The sequence below is a fragment of the Aquarana catesbeiana genome, linkage group LG13, assembly GCF_042186555.1.
Source record: "Aquarana catesbeiana isolate 2022-GZ linkage group LG13, ASM4218655v1, whole genome shotgun sequence".
In the NCBI taxonomy this organism is placed as follows: Eukaryota; Metazoa; Chordata; class Amphibia; order Anura; family Ranidae; genus Aquarana; species Aquarana catesbeiana.
The window spans coordinates 45,277,076-45,292,024 of record NC_133336.1 but is presented as its reverse complement, the minus strand read 5'-3'; the positions used below and the strand labels follow the sequence as shown (position 1 = coordinate 45,292,024).

Genomic DNA, 14,949 nt, shown 5'->3' with positions numbered 1-14,949 from the left:
CAGTACAGTGAGTTGAGCGGTTTCACTCTAGAACAGTGGTGAAAATAAAACCTGATAAAGGAAAGTAATGCAGCCAACCACATCAAAGGACTAGTAGGCTCCATTATATTATAGATATATTTCAGATGAAACAAAAGTGATTGTAACAACATTTCCTCCCAAAGACTTTTTTCACTGCATCTATCAATTTTTTTTTTTTTTTTTTTCGGCCAAATGAAATCATGCACAAATGTAAGCACTACAAAATACCTGTTGCCAGCAGGGCTGCTGATTTGGAACTGGCTTGTTTAGGACATCCACAGACTGCACAGCTCTGCTTTTTTTTTTTTTACCCTTGCCTGACCCAGCTTGCACTTTTGATACAGAAAGGTGAAGTCTATGACATTCTGCATTATGAGCCAGCCTGTCACAGACCTTATCTCTGTAATCCAGCTGCATGCTGGAGGTAGACGGAAGTGATGAGAACTGGGTGCAAGCCTGGATTCTAAGAGCTCAGGATGCTGCAGGACAGCAGCAGGTATTTATAGTATGAATGCTTATGCATTATAGTTATTGTTTTTATGTCTTGTTTTCATTGCTCTGTCCCTATTCGGGAGATTTTCCCTTAATTCCTGTCCTGAGGGCATTGTGTGAGCTGAACTTTTGGGTTTCGCCTTTCTGAAGTGCATTCTGTATGGATTCCTTTGGCAAGTCCCATAGGGCAGGTGAGAGTAGCGGGAGCTTCTTAGTGAATTCTCCATAGAAATATAGGGAAATACTCTTTATGGAGGGCGAAGTGGAAGTTCAGTTCACAGCAATACTGTGGGTGTTATTTGGCTGGAAGTAGGGGACAATTGGACTGGAAGTAGGGGACTCAGAAATATAAACCTGACTTTGAAACTAACCCTCCTTTACTTGGTGCAGTGCAAAAGAACCCACTTTGGATAGTGCCCCACCATAACTATAATTAGGAATGGAGTCTTGGGGCTAAGTGTGAGAACACTTCTTACCATAAAAATGTAAATATATTCCAAGAACAGCCATGTCTCTGCTGAGGATCACAGCACTTCAGCTGGGGGGGTATACAGTTCTATATTAGTTCATTCACATACTATATATAAGGCCTAGGTTACCCTAATGTTCATTAACCCCAAAAATGTAGCTATCCAATAAATCATTTAGTGCTGTTGGATTTATGGAAAATATCATTGAAGCGGTTATGTTTTTCGGTGTCAGTTTCTTTAGGATTCTGCTGCATACATACACTATGTAAATAACCCATACTGAGTAGACAGAGTAACTGTGTTTCATTTTTTAGAGATTCTTCGAGAATTTGAACCCAATGGGGAACACACCTGAGAAGGATTTTACAGATTATTTATTCAATAAATCTCTGGAGATTGAACCCAGAGGCTGCAAACAGCCACCTAGATTTGTAAGTATTGTGAAAGTTTATGCTCTTGTGGGGCACTGTACAATATTATATGTAGAATGTAATATGTACTCACACGTTGCCATGTCTGCATGATTATTTTAACCACTTGCCGACCAGTGACTTATCCGTACGTCACTGGACTTCAAGTGGTTATACAGGAATGATACTAGCTGCAGGCATCATCCCGGTACAGTTTTTTTTAAAACCGGCGGTCAGCTTTCTTGTAAAAGCAATCCCCCCCCACCCGCAGCTTTCGCAGACTTTCCCATCCCACCAGCTGGGGCTTCCATCGGCTGATCAGAGAGCCAAATTTTGATCGGCTCTCGGCTATGGTAACCCAGAAGCGATGATCTGACATCACTTCCGGTTTACCCGAATGTCAACGGCGCCATTTTCAAAAATCAAAAGCACTCAAACACCGATCTTCGTATAATGGAATGCTTTTAATTTCTCGTGACAGCAAAAAAAATGATCAAATACAAAACTTAAAGCAACAGTGTGTAAAAAGAAAAAAAAAGATCTAGATTGAAATAAAAATGTAAATAAGATTGATTAAATAATAATTAAAAAATGCTTGTGCGCAAAAGCGACTGCTCGCATCATTTCACACACACGCAAATAGTGATCGTCCCACAAGTGAGGTATCACTGCGAATGTCAGCTCATGGGCAACCATAGTTCTCTGTAAATCTAAAGTGGTAACCTGTAAAGACTTTTAAAATGTCGCCTATGGATAGTAACATTCACATCGTTTGTCACCGTCGCACAGGCATGCGCAATTTTAAAGCGTGATATGTTTGGTATCTGTTTGACCGGCATACATTATCTTTTATATTTTACCAAAAATGTTGTTATGTATTGTGTTTTTTGCATTAAAATTCAAAAAAGTGTATTTTATGCCTACAAAATTGTTTGAAAAACTACTGCGCTGACATACAAAATTGCAAAACCCCTCATTTTATTCTCTAGGGCTTAGACTTTAAAAAATATATACCGTATTTATCGGCGTATAACACGCTCCGGCGTATAACACGCACCCCAAGTTTAGGAGAGAATTTTAAGGAAAAAAACTTTTAGGAGGGAAGTTTAAGGAAAAAAAACTTACATTAAAATGCCCATCAATGCAGCCTCATCAGTGTTCATCTGCAGCCTTGTTAGTGTCATTGCAGCCTTTTCAGTGTCAGTGCAGCCTTGACCCAGTGTCCATTGCAGTCTTGTCAGTGCAGCTTTGCCCCAGTGCAGTCTTGTCAGTGCAGCTTTGCCCCAGTGCAGTCTTGTCAGTGCAGCTTTGCCCCAGTGCAGTCTTGTCAGTGCAGCTTTGCCCCAGTGCAGTCTTGTCAGTGCAGCTTTGCCCCAGTGCAGTCTTGTCAGTGCAGCTTTGCCCCAGTGCAGCCTTGTCTGTGCAGCCTTGTCTGTGCAGCCTTGTCAGTGCAGCCTTGTCAGTGCAGCTTTGCCCCAGTGGTCAGTGCAGCCTTGCCCCCAGTGTCCATGCTTGGACAGATCGCCGCCGACATACACATAGCTGCATGTAGTTTTAAATATGGCGCCGCGGAGTTCGGAGAGACTCGGCGGAGCTGAACGAACGCCGCCGAGATACACATAGTCGAGTGTATTCGGCTCTTTCCGGCGCCGCTCACAGTCCCGCCTAGTCCTGCCCTATGATGGACATAACACAGGTCCAATGGCGGGACTGGGCGTGACTGTGAGCGGCGCCGGAAAGAGCCGAATACACTCGACTATGTGTATCTTGGCTCCGCCCAGTCACTGTGATTTCGGCAGTGCTCGTTCAGCTCCGCCGAGTCCCTCCGAATTCCGCGGCGCCATATTTAAAACGACACACTATGTGAATGTCGGCGGCGATCGCCGCCGATAGATCACAATTAGCGGGGATCGGCGTATAACATGCACCCACGATTTTCCCCTGATTTTACGGTATATAATATTTGGGGATGCAAACTAGTTTTCTAGCAAAAAATCCATATTTTTTACATGTAAACACCAGTGCTAGAAAAAGGCCTGGAGCTCAAGTGGTTAATAAAATTATTTATTGTATAGATCAGGGGTGCGCAACTGCTGGCCCGCGGGCCACATGTGGCCCACCACATCTTGCTCTGAGATGGCGGGTCAGCAAGCCCAGATCGTGGGTTTCTGACCCGCCATCTCCAAGCATCAGCGTGAAGAACGGAGCCGCCACTAGAGGAAGCAGAGCCGATGCTTCCTGTATAGCGCCGGCTCCTTCACAAGATACCAAATGTACTCCGCCTGTGACAGGAAGCATTGGCTCTGCTCTCTACTGCCGCCGCCGCATGCTTCTGTCACACTAATGCATTGGAACCCACGATCTCGGACAGCAGCCGGCAGTGCCAGAGCCAACAGTGCCAGTACCAGCCACCAGTACCCGCCAGCAGTACCAGTACCCGCCAGCAGTACCAGTACCCGCCAGCAGTGCCAGCCAGCAGTATAAATACCCACCAGCAGTACCAGTACCCGCCAGCAGTACCAGCCAGCGGAATCTGCCAGTACCAGCAGGCAGTACCCAACAGCAGTGGTCAGTGGTGACTGACAGTAGCTCTCTGCTCAGGGAGCTGTGAGAACTGAGAGATCGGCAGTTTGATCATTCGGTTCTCAGTGTTAGAGGTTCTGGGGGACTGATGCTGCATCCACCTAGGTGAGTATAATTCTTAAACCAAAAAAAACCCCATACATCTCTTTTAGGACCGGACTGAATTCTTGTAAATGTAAAAATCTAAATACAAACTTTAAGATTTCTAATCTTTGAAAACTTTAGCCAAATATGAATGGTGTCAATTTAAAACACACAACTTTTTTGTTTGTTACAGCCACGGAAAACCACATATCCACTCAAGTCACCAGGCATACGACCGAACAGCGGGAGACACTTGTCATCCTCTGGCACTCTGCGCGGACACCCTATGCCTCTGGAGCGAGAACCTTACAAGATCAGCTTCAGCAGAATTACTGAATCCGAACATGAGTCAACAACCTCTCCACCCATTTCCCCCAATACCCCCTCTACTCCTCCTGTGTCTGCAAACTCTGAAGTCAGCGTCTTCTTAGACCAAGATCTTAACAGCTCCTTTGGTAGGTGTTTAATTCTTTCTTGCAGTTATTTAGCCCTATAGGTATCCCCACCAGGTCCTTGTAAAAAAGGCAGCCTTTCTTAAAATTGGTTATATTGTAAAAACTAATCTTGTTTTGCTGTTGTGAAGAAAGCGTCATTCATTTGATAGAGAAAGAGAAATAGGAGCACCACACACTGATAGACTGGTACTATTTGAGGGCAAGAATAAATTAAAGGATAAATTCACGTTTGTAAAAAAAAAAAACGAATAAATGCACATCTTTTTTGCAGGAAAAAAAAAGAGGAATTCACTTTTTTAAATTTTTTTTTTACTATGAGCTTGCAGAGCATTGCACCCACGTTTAGCAGACTGTTACACTCTGACAGGAAAACTCCATGAACTATCTAGAGAGCTACTAGGTAGTACCTAGAGAGCTACTTTCAGGCACTGGGTTCCACTCTTAGAGATGGTTGGCTGTATTGCTCTCTCTGTTGGATTAATTTTGGATCTCCCAAAGGTTAAAAGTGTAAATTCACCTTTACAGAAAATCTGTATGGTGTGCTTACATGGGACCCCCTCCCCATCCCCCTGGTCCCGCAGTACCAGCATCCCGCGATCCCCCGCTCTCAGGCACCGGGATGTCGCTTCACCGGTCTTGGGATTGAAATCCCTGTGGCTTAATCTCCTATCTGTACTTTTCAGCTTATACAGACAAGTGGCATTCTAATTGGTCAGCACTTTCACATGGACAACTAGCCTGTCCTGTCAGCGCTGCGAGGAGAGAAGGCCAGAAGGATTTCAAATCCCTGCACCGGTGAAGGGGCGTTCCGGTCTCTGACAGAGGAGGATTGCATGACACTAGTACAGCAGGACCAGGGGGGGATTGGGAGCGTGTCCGGTGTAAAGTCGCCTTACAGATTTTCTGTAAAGGTGAACGTACCTTTTAAGATTAGGATTTATGTACTAAACTGTAAAATCCTTTTAATGGATTCCATTGGAGGACACAGGTCCCACCCCCTCTATGTTTTATATTCATGCGGAAGGCGGCGGGAGGGGGGGGGGGTTGTCCCCTCCCGCTGTTTGTTATAACAGCCAATCGGCTGCTTAAGCGGCATCAGTTGTCACTACAATAAAGCCGACCGTCCGCTCTAATAAAATGGCACCAGGGTGATGCCTGCAGCTGCAGGCATAAAACCCCTTGAAGCGGGAATATTGGTCTAGTTTGCGACCGATACAGATTTTTCAGAAAATGCTGATATTGGCCTGCAATAATCAGTGGATCCCTACTCTCAATGGTTCATAGCACACCAAGATATTTCAACAGTAATACTGGATTTGCACTAAAAGTGTGCTTGTTTACCTTCAGCAGGCAGCAACAGCATATTTGCCCAAGTTCTTCTGCCGACACCCAGTAAGTATATATCCGTTTTATATTCTTATTAAACACTGCAGTCAGAACTTTGTGGACACCTGAGTATTACAACTACTATCTGTATGGCCAAAATTATGTGGACTCGACACCCCTCCAAATTATTGAGTTCAATTGTTTCCAGTGAAGAGTCCTGTTAATGCTACAGAATACAAAGACATTTTAGACAATTCTGTGCTTTGATCCTTATGGCAACCGTTTGGGGAAGGCTTTTTTTTTTTTTTCTGCAGCATGACCCGTGCACAAAGCCAGCTCCAGAAATACATGGTTTGGTGTGCTCACCTTAAAAATGCCTAACACTAGGGGTGCAGAATTTAATCGATGCATCGTGATTCGGGTGTCCCCGAGGCGGCATCGATGCATGCGACCGGCAAAATCGATGTCGGGTGTGACGTCATCCAGACTTCCCCCGCCCCTCCCGGGAGAGCGCTCCGATCATGGCTGTCAAAATAACTGTTTTGTAATAAATGCAGAGTTATAATGCATTAAGTGCCCACCGCTGTATGTGCTTTTTAAAATATATGCAGCTTTATACCTCATTTCTTAGTCTATGTATAACTGTATATGCCGCTCATGTGACTGCCTGGCCCGGCCCACCTCTCCTCTCACGTCTCACGTCTCTCGTCTCACATCTCTCCTGATGTCAGCCCCGCTGGCCTCTCTTCTGATCTGATAGCTACAGTCGGTGGGCAGGGCTGAGAACTCCCACTGACGTGACGAGAGACGCGGGCCGGGCAGTCACATGAGCGACATATACAGTTTCACAGACTAAGAAATGAGGTATGAAGCTGCATATATTTTAAAAAGCACATACAGCGGTGGGCACTTAATGGATTATAACTCTGCAGTTATTACCACACAGGTATTTTAACAGCAGTAAGAGTACAAATGTGTACACCTCCTGCACATGCTCTGTGCTGACATTTCCCTGGCTTCCCGTTTGCACATTCCATTGTATTAACTTCTAGTGTGCTGGAAGGTGCAAACAGGGAAGCCCAGTGGAACTGTCAGCACAGAGATAGTAGTACAGGGAACTTCACAGGGCTGTTTGCTGTGGATTCTAATCCCTCCTGACCTCCCAGCAGCCATGTGCGTGAATTCCTGTACCCTGTAGTGCACAGGATTAGTGCACTCCATAAAGCGGAGTTCCACCCATTTTTTAGTTTATTAAAAGTCAACAGCTACAAAAAGTGTAGCTGCTGACTTTTAATAAACCAACACTCACCTGTCCCACGGTCCATCGATGTGGCCGCACGGAGCCTCGTTCCTCTCCCCCTCCTCTCCTCGGCGCCGTCAAATATACTGTGGGCAGTGGTACCCAGCCGTGACAGCTTAGGGCTTTTCACGGCCGGGCGCACACTGCGCTCTGCCATTGGCCAGCCAATCTTCTGGGACCTGTGTTGTGTCCCAGAAGATCGCTGGCAGGGAGGGGCCGCCTAGGGCGAGAGGAGTCACCTAGGCAGCCCGGGATAGGAAGTTCCACTAAAGAGGACACACTCCCCCACCCCAAAAAAAATTACATGCCAAATGTGGCACGTCAGGGGGCGAGGAGTGCGTAAAGCGGAAGTTCCACTTTTGGGTGGAACTCCGCTTTAAGGGAGTGAGGTTATTTTTAATTCAAAGCAGAGTTCCAGTAAATTTTTTGTTTATTAAAAGTCAGCAGCTACAAAAAAAAGTGTATCTTCTGACTTTTAATAAAAAGACACTCACCTGTCCCACAATCCAGCGACGTGGCCACCCGAAGCCTCATTCTCTGTCCACGGCGCTGGCAATACTACTGTGGGCATCCGGCTGTGACAGCTTGCAGCTGCACAGCCAGGTGCGCATGTCTCACTGCGCTGTCCTGCATAGCCGGGCAATCTTCTGGGACCTGTGATGTGTCCCAGAGGATTGCAGGGAGGAGGGGCCGCCTAGGTGGCCCAAGCGGAAGTAGGAGCATGTCAGTAATTGTGATGCATCGTGGAATCAAATCAGATCCTTGACCAGATAATCCGCATCGAAGCAAATCATGAGACCAGTGAAGATGCGCACCCCTACTGAACACCTTTGATGTTCTTGTCCAGTAGTGATATCCAAGCACAAATTCTTATACAGACTCCAAAATGTGTAAAAAGGAGAGTACATGCTGTTATGGCTGCATATATGGGGAAGGGGTAACCCTCTTTATTAACCGCCTAAGGACCACCCCACGTACACATACAGTGGGGACGGAAAGTATTCAGACCCCCTTAAATTTTTCACTCTTTCTTATATTGCAGCCATTTGCTAAAATCATTTAAGTTAATTTTTTTCCTCATTAATGTACACACAGCACCCCATATTGACAGAAAAACACAGAATTGTTGACATTTTTGCAGATTTATTAAAAAAGAAAAACTGAAATATCACATGGTCCTAAGTATTCAGACCCTTTGCTCAGTATTTAATAGAAGCACCCTTTTGATCTAATACAGCCATGAGTCTTTTTGGGAAAGATGCAACAAGTTTTTCACATAAATGAATGAAGAAATTCTAGTTTTTAGTTTTTACTTTTTTTTTATTGGATGTGCTTTATAGCTGAAAGTAAGAAATATTGTTTTCAAAATTGTCAGTCTTTTTTTTTTTTGTTTATAGCGCAAAAAAAAAAAAAAAAAAAAAGAGGTGATCAAATACCACCAAAAGAAAGCTCTATTTGTGGGGGAAAAAAAAGGACATCAATTTTATTTGGGTACAGCGTCCCACGGTCGCGCAATTGTCTGGTAAATTAACACAGTGTTGTATCGCAAAAAATGGCCTGGTCAGGAAGGGGGTAAACCTTTCGGGGCTGAAGTGGTTAATTAAAGTATATAGCAACGGCAGACATCTTCAGAATCCTACAAGAGATTATATGTCATAGTTGAAAAAAAAAAAACGTAGTGTTTCCCAGCGTTAATGCGTTTCTGCCCAGAACAGCTATGGTTAAAGCCCGCTCTGGGCGGAAACACGTTCGTGTTGGGACCCACTATGTTTTTTTTAATTGCCAAATAAAGCTCTTGTTGGATTCTGAAGACGTGTGCCGCTGCTATATATATATATATATATATATATATATATACAAACACTCTGTGGATGCGAGCAGGAGATGTCAGTGAGTACCGTGTCTGCGCAATTTTTTGAGGATGCTGGGGGTCTGCGCAATTTTTTGAGGATGCTGGGGGTCCAAACGGTGGTCAGTGTTTGCTCTCTGTATTAATACTTGGTTTTGAAATAGAATGTCCATCCAACTTATATAGGTGTGATGGTCAGATGTCCACAGATGCTTGACCGTATAGTGTATTCCTTGTATAGTTTGAATATTCTCTGAATTTGGATAGATAGAATGCTAGACCAAAGTGAACAAAACACAAAGGTAATATATATTTCACTCAGTTTTCCCCCCACTCTCTTGACAGAGACCTTCTTCGGTTCTTGCAATAGCCTGAATAGCCTGAACAGGTTAGGAGTAGGAACAGGAGATCCTCCTCCATTACCTCCACGGAAGAAGTTTGATCCGGACTCCATTAGCTTGGTAGGTACAATATACCACCATGTGGTGGCAAAGATACTTGGAGGAAGTAACTTTTGTTGCGATCAGAGCTGTATATTATCTGCATCTTACATTAAATTTGCCACCTTCTTTTTATAACAACATAAAAGCTTTCTGTCGTCCCCTTGAATCTCTTTTGTCTGTGAAACACAATCTCATGTTTGCACTTACAACTTTAGATGGGGCCAAAGAATTGAAATCTGCAGGTGAATAGCTAAAAACATGTGAACTGTCTGTTCTGCTAGATTTGTATTCCAAACCAGCCACTCACATGATTCATACACCTCTGCCAGACAACTCCATTAGCCATTAGGGTGACACCACTTTCCTTAATCATGTTAAGACATACAGTGGTATCGCCTCCCCGCCCTCAGCCCGCTGGCAATAAAAAGACAGCAGGGCACTGAACATATAACGTCTGCTCACTTTGCTCTTTCCTCCTGTCAGCACATTCAAGTGGTAGTACCTGACTAGCTCCTAGTGATGCTCCTCCCTTTCCAAGTTCTGCTTTGTAAGGAATGACAGAGGCTGATATCAGATTCTGGCACATATACTAGTTGTATGTAAAAAAATACATTTAATTCTTTTTAAAGGAATATACCACCTTACATGTAATTTATATGAATCTAGAAGTACCTAAACATGTCTTTATTTACTGAAATATAAATCATGTGGCAGGTAAGACAAGTCACATATATGTATTTCAGCAGTGTATTTAGCTGTTTACATAGGACGTTATTGTACCTTGACCCATCAAAAGTTCATTAAATGTTAAGATCCCGTATGAGACTCGTATCTCTCAGAAATGATTTGTGTTGCATACTTACGCTGGTCTAGCTTGGCACAAAAAAATGCATATCTCATTCCTGATGGGCCGCCGGGGAAGCTGAAAAATCACTGTAGCAGTCGGACCTTCTACAGTTGATGGCCATGATCTTCTGGGTCCTATTCCAGTTCTGTGCAAGTGGCTTCCCTTCTGCACACTGAGCACAGGGGGTCGCTCCCTCAGCACTGACTCCATTCATAGAATGTCTTGTATTTTTAGTGAATACAAGGCATTCTCTGAATAATGTGGAGATTGTGATGTCCTTGTCCAATCAGATAACGTCTTGTATTTATTGTAAGAAACACATTGAACTTGAGCAGAAAGATCTCAGAAGATCGCAACTATCACTGTACCAGCTAATGCCAGCTACTACAGTGATTTTTTTTTTTTTTTTTAGCTTCCCCAGCAGCCCATCATTGGGTATGAGCTATGCAGACTTACATTGTGCCAAGTTTGACCAATGTAATTATGCAATACAGATGATTCCTAGAGTTGAGCTTTAATAGTTGTGGGGCTATTTTGAACGCCAAAGGCACCTTTTGAAGATTTTTTGTTCTTTTGCTGTGTATTAGACTTTTTCTGGAGTTTAGCTTTAGGCCTCTTTTACACCAGCGGATCGATTGGGTCCGCTTGCCATTTTTTCAGGAGGACCTGATTGGACCACCCATTGTCCTCTATGGGGTGGAGGATAACACCCGCTGGGAATCCGATCCAGCGAAATCCGCTGAAAACAGACGTATGGCGATACATTCGCCATCTGTCAAGTGGATCGGATGACAATCAGATTTCCATCCGACCACCCCATAGAGGAGAGCAGGCTGTGTCCGCTCTGCATAGCGGAGTAGACATGGACCTGGCATCTGCCTCCTCATCAGGCATCAGCGGACAGGTCCCCCGCTGAGCAAGGCCTTACATGTTCTCTTGTTACTTTACTGGTTAAAACAGCCACTTTGTCTACTTGGTTAGTTTGCATTACTTATGTTATAGATACAAGAAGTTCTGTCTTCTTTCTGACATTTAAACATGCTGCATTTTCCTTTTCACCTCAGGCAAGCTCCAGAGCAGATGATGACCCACCTGCCATTCCACCAAGATTGCCTCCACCTCCAAAGATTCAGCCAAGAATTCCTGCCTATACCGGGGCCTTTGATGGACCTTTACACAGCCCACCTCCTCCTCCGCCAAGAGATCCTCTTCCTGACACCCCGCCACCAGTCCCGCTTCGTCCTCCAGAACACTTTATAAACTGCCCCCTGAACCTCCAACCTCCACCCCTGGGACGCCTCCACAGAGAGCAGGATTGGTTCAGAGACTCCAGCACCGTCCCAAACTCTCCCAACACCCCTCCTAGCACTCCATCCCCGAGAGCACTACGTCGCTGCTGCGGGCTTAGCACCAGTCACGGCAACCTCTTACAGGCAGTGGCCCCCCCGGTCCCACCGCGGCAGAACTCCAGTCCTCAGTTACCTAAACTGCCACCAAAGACTTACAAAAGGGACTTCACCCACCCTCCTTTGCACAGACTAACCTTGTTGGAAAATACAGAAACACCGCAATGACTACAGCCATGACAGTCCTCGACACTGGATAGGGATCAGAAATGAACTTTTGGCAAGCTATTCTTTCTTTTTTTTTTGGTAATTTATTTTGATATGGCACTGTATTTCCCCTTGTTTAACCAAGGCACGGCTAAAAGTGCTGCCCGGCGGTGTGACCAGGGAAGGGGGTTAACTCCATTGCTCTTCAACTAAAAGTGCTACTGATCAAAAACAGCATGCGCAGGAATGAACTCCTCGGGGGAGGGACTGTTCTACACACACTACGGCCTTTAAACACTAATACATTGTGTAACTGCCTCAGGAGAAACCTGTCTCTGCTTCGTCTTGGACACACAGTGCTGTATGTTTAATTTTTTTTTTTTTTTTTTTTTTTAGATATACATACAAACTATATTGTTCACACTTGTTTTGCACTGTACCCTCCAACAGACCAATTCATTAAAACTGCAGTTCTATGTACTAAGCCAAATTGTTATATTTGGTAAAATGAGTGCATTTTTTGGAGGGAAGACTTTATTTAAAGCACTAGTGGCCTTTTTTTCTTTTTTTTTTTTTTTTTAATTACCAGGACATACAATGTTGTCATTGTAGTCTCTGCGGATCTTGACAGGTTACATCATTCCATTTGCCCACTCAGCAAACCATTCTCAGGAGTGGCATTATGACCTCTTACGCCGTAACAGGGGTTGCAGTGCACCTGTTACCTATACACCAAGTGGAGGAAGCCATTTTGTCGCCTGAAGTGTTAAATGGGAATTTTTAGGCAACTGAGCCGGCGACACCACAATGCTGGGAGGAGTGCCGTTGTTTTTTTGGGTTTTTTTTGGCGTTGTAGGCCACATTTTCAAAATGGCTCCGTTCACCAATGTGCTTGCTTTTAACAGGCAAGCGTTTGCTGCCCTCAAGTCTCATTTATGGACGATGTCTATTGAAAAGGAAAAAAAAAAAATAATCAGATTCCCATTAAGTGCACTACGTGGTTATTTGTTAACAAACACTACCTAAGGAAACAAAAAACACTACTGTTTATCAAAAGACTAGTATTAAGCATGCAGTGTGTTCAAATGTGCCTTTTTTCCTTTATTTTAGCAGGTAAAAGCCAGATTGTGCTCATAAGTTGCCTTTTTCTGAGATCAAAGCTATCTGCCACGAATGTACAATTAAAGAACCGCTGTCTACCGGGTGTGTGTTGGGAATCAATAGCAGAGGATATAATCTGCATACATTTCTTCAGTCGGTCAGTCATGTTTTCTCTTCTGAAGACCACAAGCAGCCAAAAACAACTTTTTTTTTTTTTTTTTTTTTTTTCAGGCGGTCTCCTTTGTAATATGTCCTTGTACAGAACAAATAAAATTTGGCAAAATTGTTTCTGAGGGTAATGTGTAATCTTGCATAGACATGACTGAAAACCTTAAAAGCTCCATACACCAACAGGCTGTTTTTAATTGTAAAGCTGGGTCTTTGGAAATCTTCATAACTAATTTTCTCTGTAAATGGCATGAAAGGGGGTTAGAAGTAAAAAAAAAAAAAAAAAGTATGCAAGTATTTATTTTATAAAATATTCAGTCCTTGCACTTTGTATATAGCCGATTGTTGATGTCAATTTCCAAAACAGAGCTGCTAAAAGCCCGTAGCGGTGGCAGCCCTTTTGCTAACTGAAGGAGTGTTCCTTCACCATAAATAATCTCACTGTGGTCAGGATGCCAACACTATAAATTCAGTTTGGATCCGTGCACCCGCTCTTGCATGCATGTTGAATTTCGACAGCGGCTGTGCCTGTGCAGCCTCTGCGCCTGCATCCACTTCTATGGGCTGCCCGCATGCAGCTCCGAGGTGGATGCAGACACAGAAAAAGAGCATGCAGTACGGGTGTCGGCATCCATCTGAATGATCCCTCTATCAACCAGATGATTGTTTTACTCAGTCTGCTCTTCAGTAGAAAAAGACAGATGGAATCTTATTGGGTGAAATAAGCAGTACTTCCACATTTTCCTTTCTTCCTTTTTTTTTTTTTTTTTTAGACACCATCTCTAAAGGAAGACGTATTTGCATCACCCTGCATCACAAAACTCTTCCAATGCCATAATGTTTGCTATGGGCAACCGGAATATTTCATAAACGCGAATCATGTAAAGTGGTCAAACGCTTCGTACAGTAGAGATATGAAATTCAAACATGTTTCAATGATTTCCAATTTTATTACAGCCCCCCCACCCCACCTATTTGGGACACACAATATTTTAGAAAAAGGGTGTAAAAGAAAAAGAGAAGGTGTTGCAAAATGTATTTTTTTTTTTTTTTTCTGTGCCTTGGTTTTCATAAATGTTGCCAAGAGATTTATGGGAAACCAGATGGCAAATTTATATCAGGATCAATAAAATTGATTTTATACAATAAGGCAGAATAAAGTCCCAAAATATAGTGCAAGCGCTGTAACCCATTACTATTGGATACCATCTTGAATGAACAATGGGAGGTGATTGCTTATTTTGCATATTGCTCTTCGCCTTATTGGACAAGCCCGCTCATGTGTTTTATCGCCAGAAACAGAGGACTTATTAATCATTTTATTTAAATCTGGTAGCTTTGACATCATTCCACTGTTGCTTATGGTTATGTTCTTCATTAATTCCATCAACTCACTATTAAGTCATTGATTTTTTTTTTAAATATATATATATATATATATAACTGAGCCTCTAATGACAGATGGCGTGGGATATCACATGACTTTTCAGGTTTAAGCAGTGTTTGTACAGATGTCTACAAGCCACGTCAATTTCCTGTCCTGTGGCCTTTTACTGTGCTTTGTATCTGTGTTCTTAACAGATGTAATAAATTACAGTAGTCTTAATCTGATGGTTAAGTTCATTTGTGTTGTGTGAGTTAAAGTGTAAAATCAAGATGTTGTGCATTATTGAGAGTGAGACAGGACTGTGACAAAGTGAACAACTGTTAAAAGCCCAACGCTAGCCAAAACCTTTTCCTAATGTGAAAGAGTTATAGGGCTTTCACACCGAGCCGCCACCGGCGTCAGCAGTAAAGCGGCGCTATTTTTAGCGCCGCTTTACCGTCCTTTTTTTGCGGCGCCATTC

The 14,949-nt window shown here is 43.5% G+C and overlaps 1 protein-coding gene across 2 annotated transcripts in view; it reads left to right on the top strand.

The window, feature by feature from the left end:
* Positions 1-13,858, top strand: part of SOS2 (SOS Ras/Rho guanine nucleotide exchange factor 2) — a 117,910-nt gene extending 104,052 nt beyond the window's left edge. Inside the window, exons 19-23 of one of the 2 annotated variants that reach the window (XM_073609434.1) lie at positions 1,298-1,414; positions 4,254-4,515; positions 5,866-5,907; positions 9,336-9,451; positions 11,345-13,858. In XM_073609434.1, the coding sequence (XP_073465535.1) occupies positions 1,298-1,414; positions 4,254-4,515; positions 5,866-5,907; positions 9,336-9,451; positions 11,345-11,854 (1,047 nt within the window). In that variant the 3' untranslated portion in view covers positions 11,855-13,858. Of the gene's footprint in view, positions 1-1,297; positions 1,415-4,253; positions 4,516-5,862; positions 5,908-9,335; positions 9,452-11,344 lie in introns of both variants that reach the window. The other variant, XM_073609433.1, reaches the window with a different exon arrangement.
* The last annotated feature ends 1,091 nt before the right edge of the window (positions 13,859-14,949 follow it).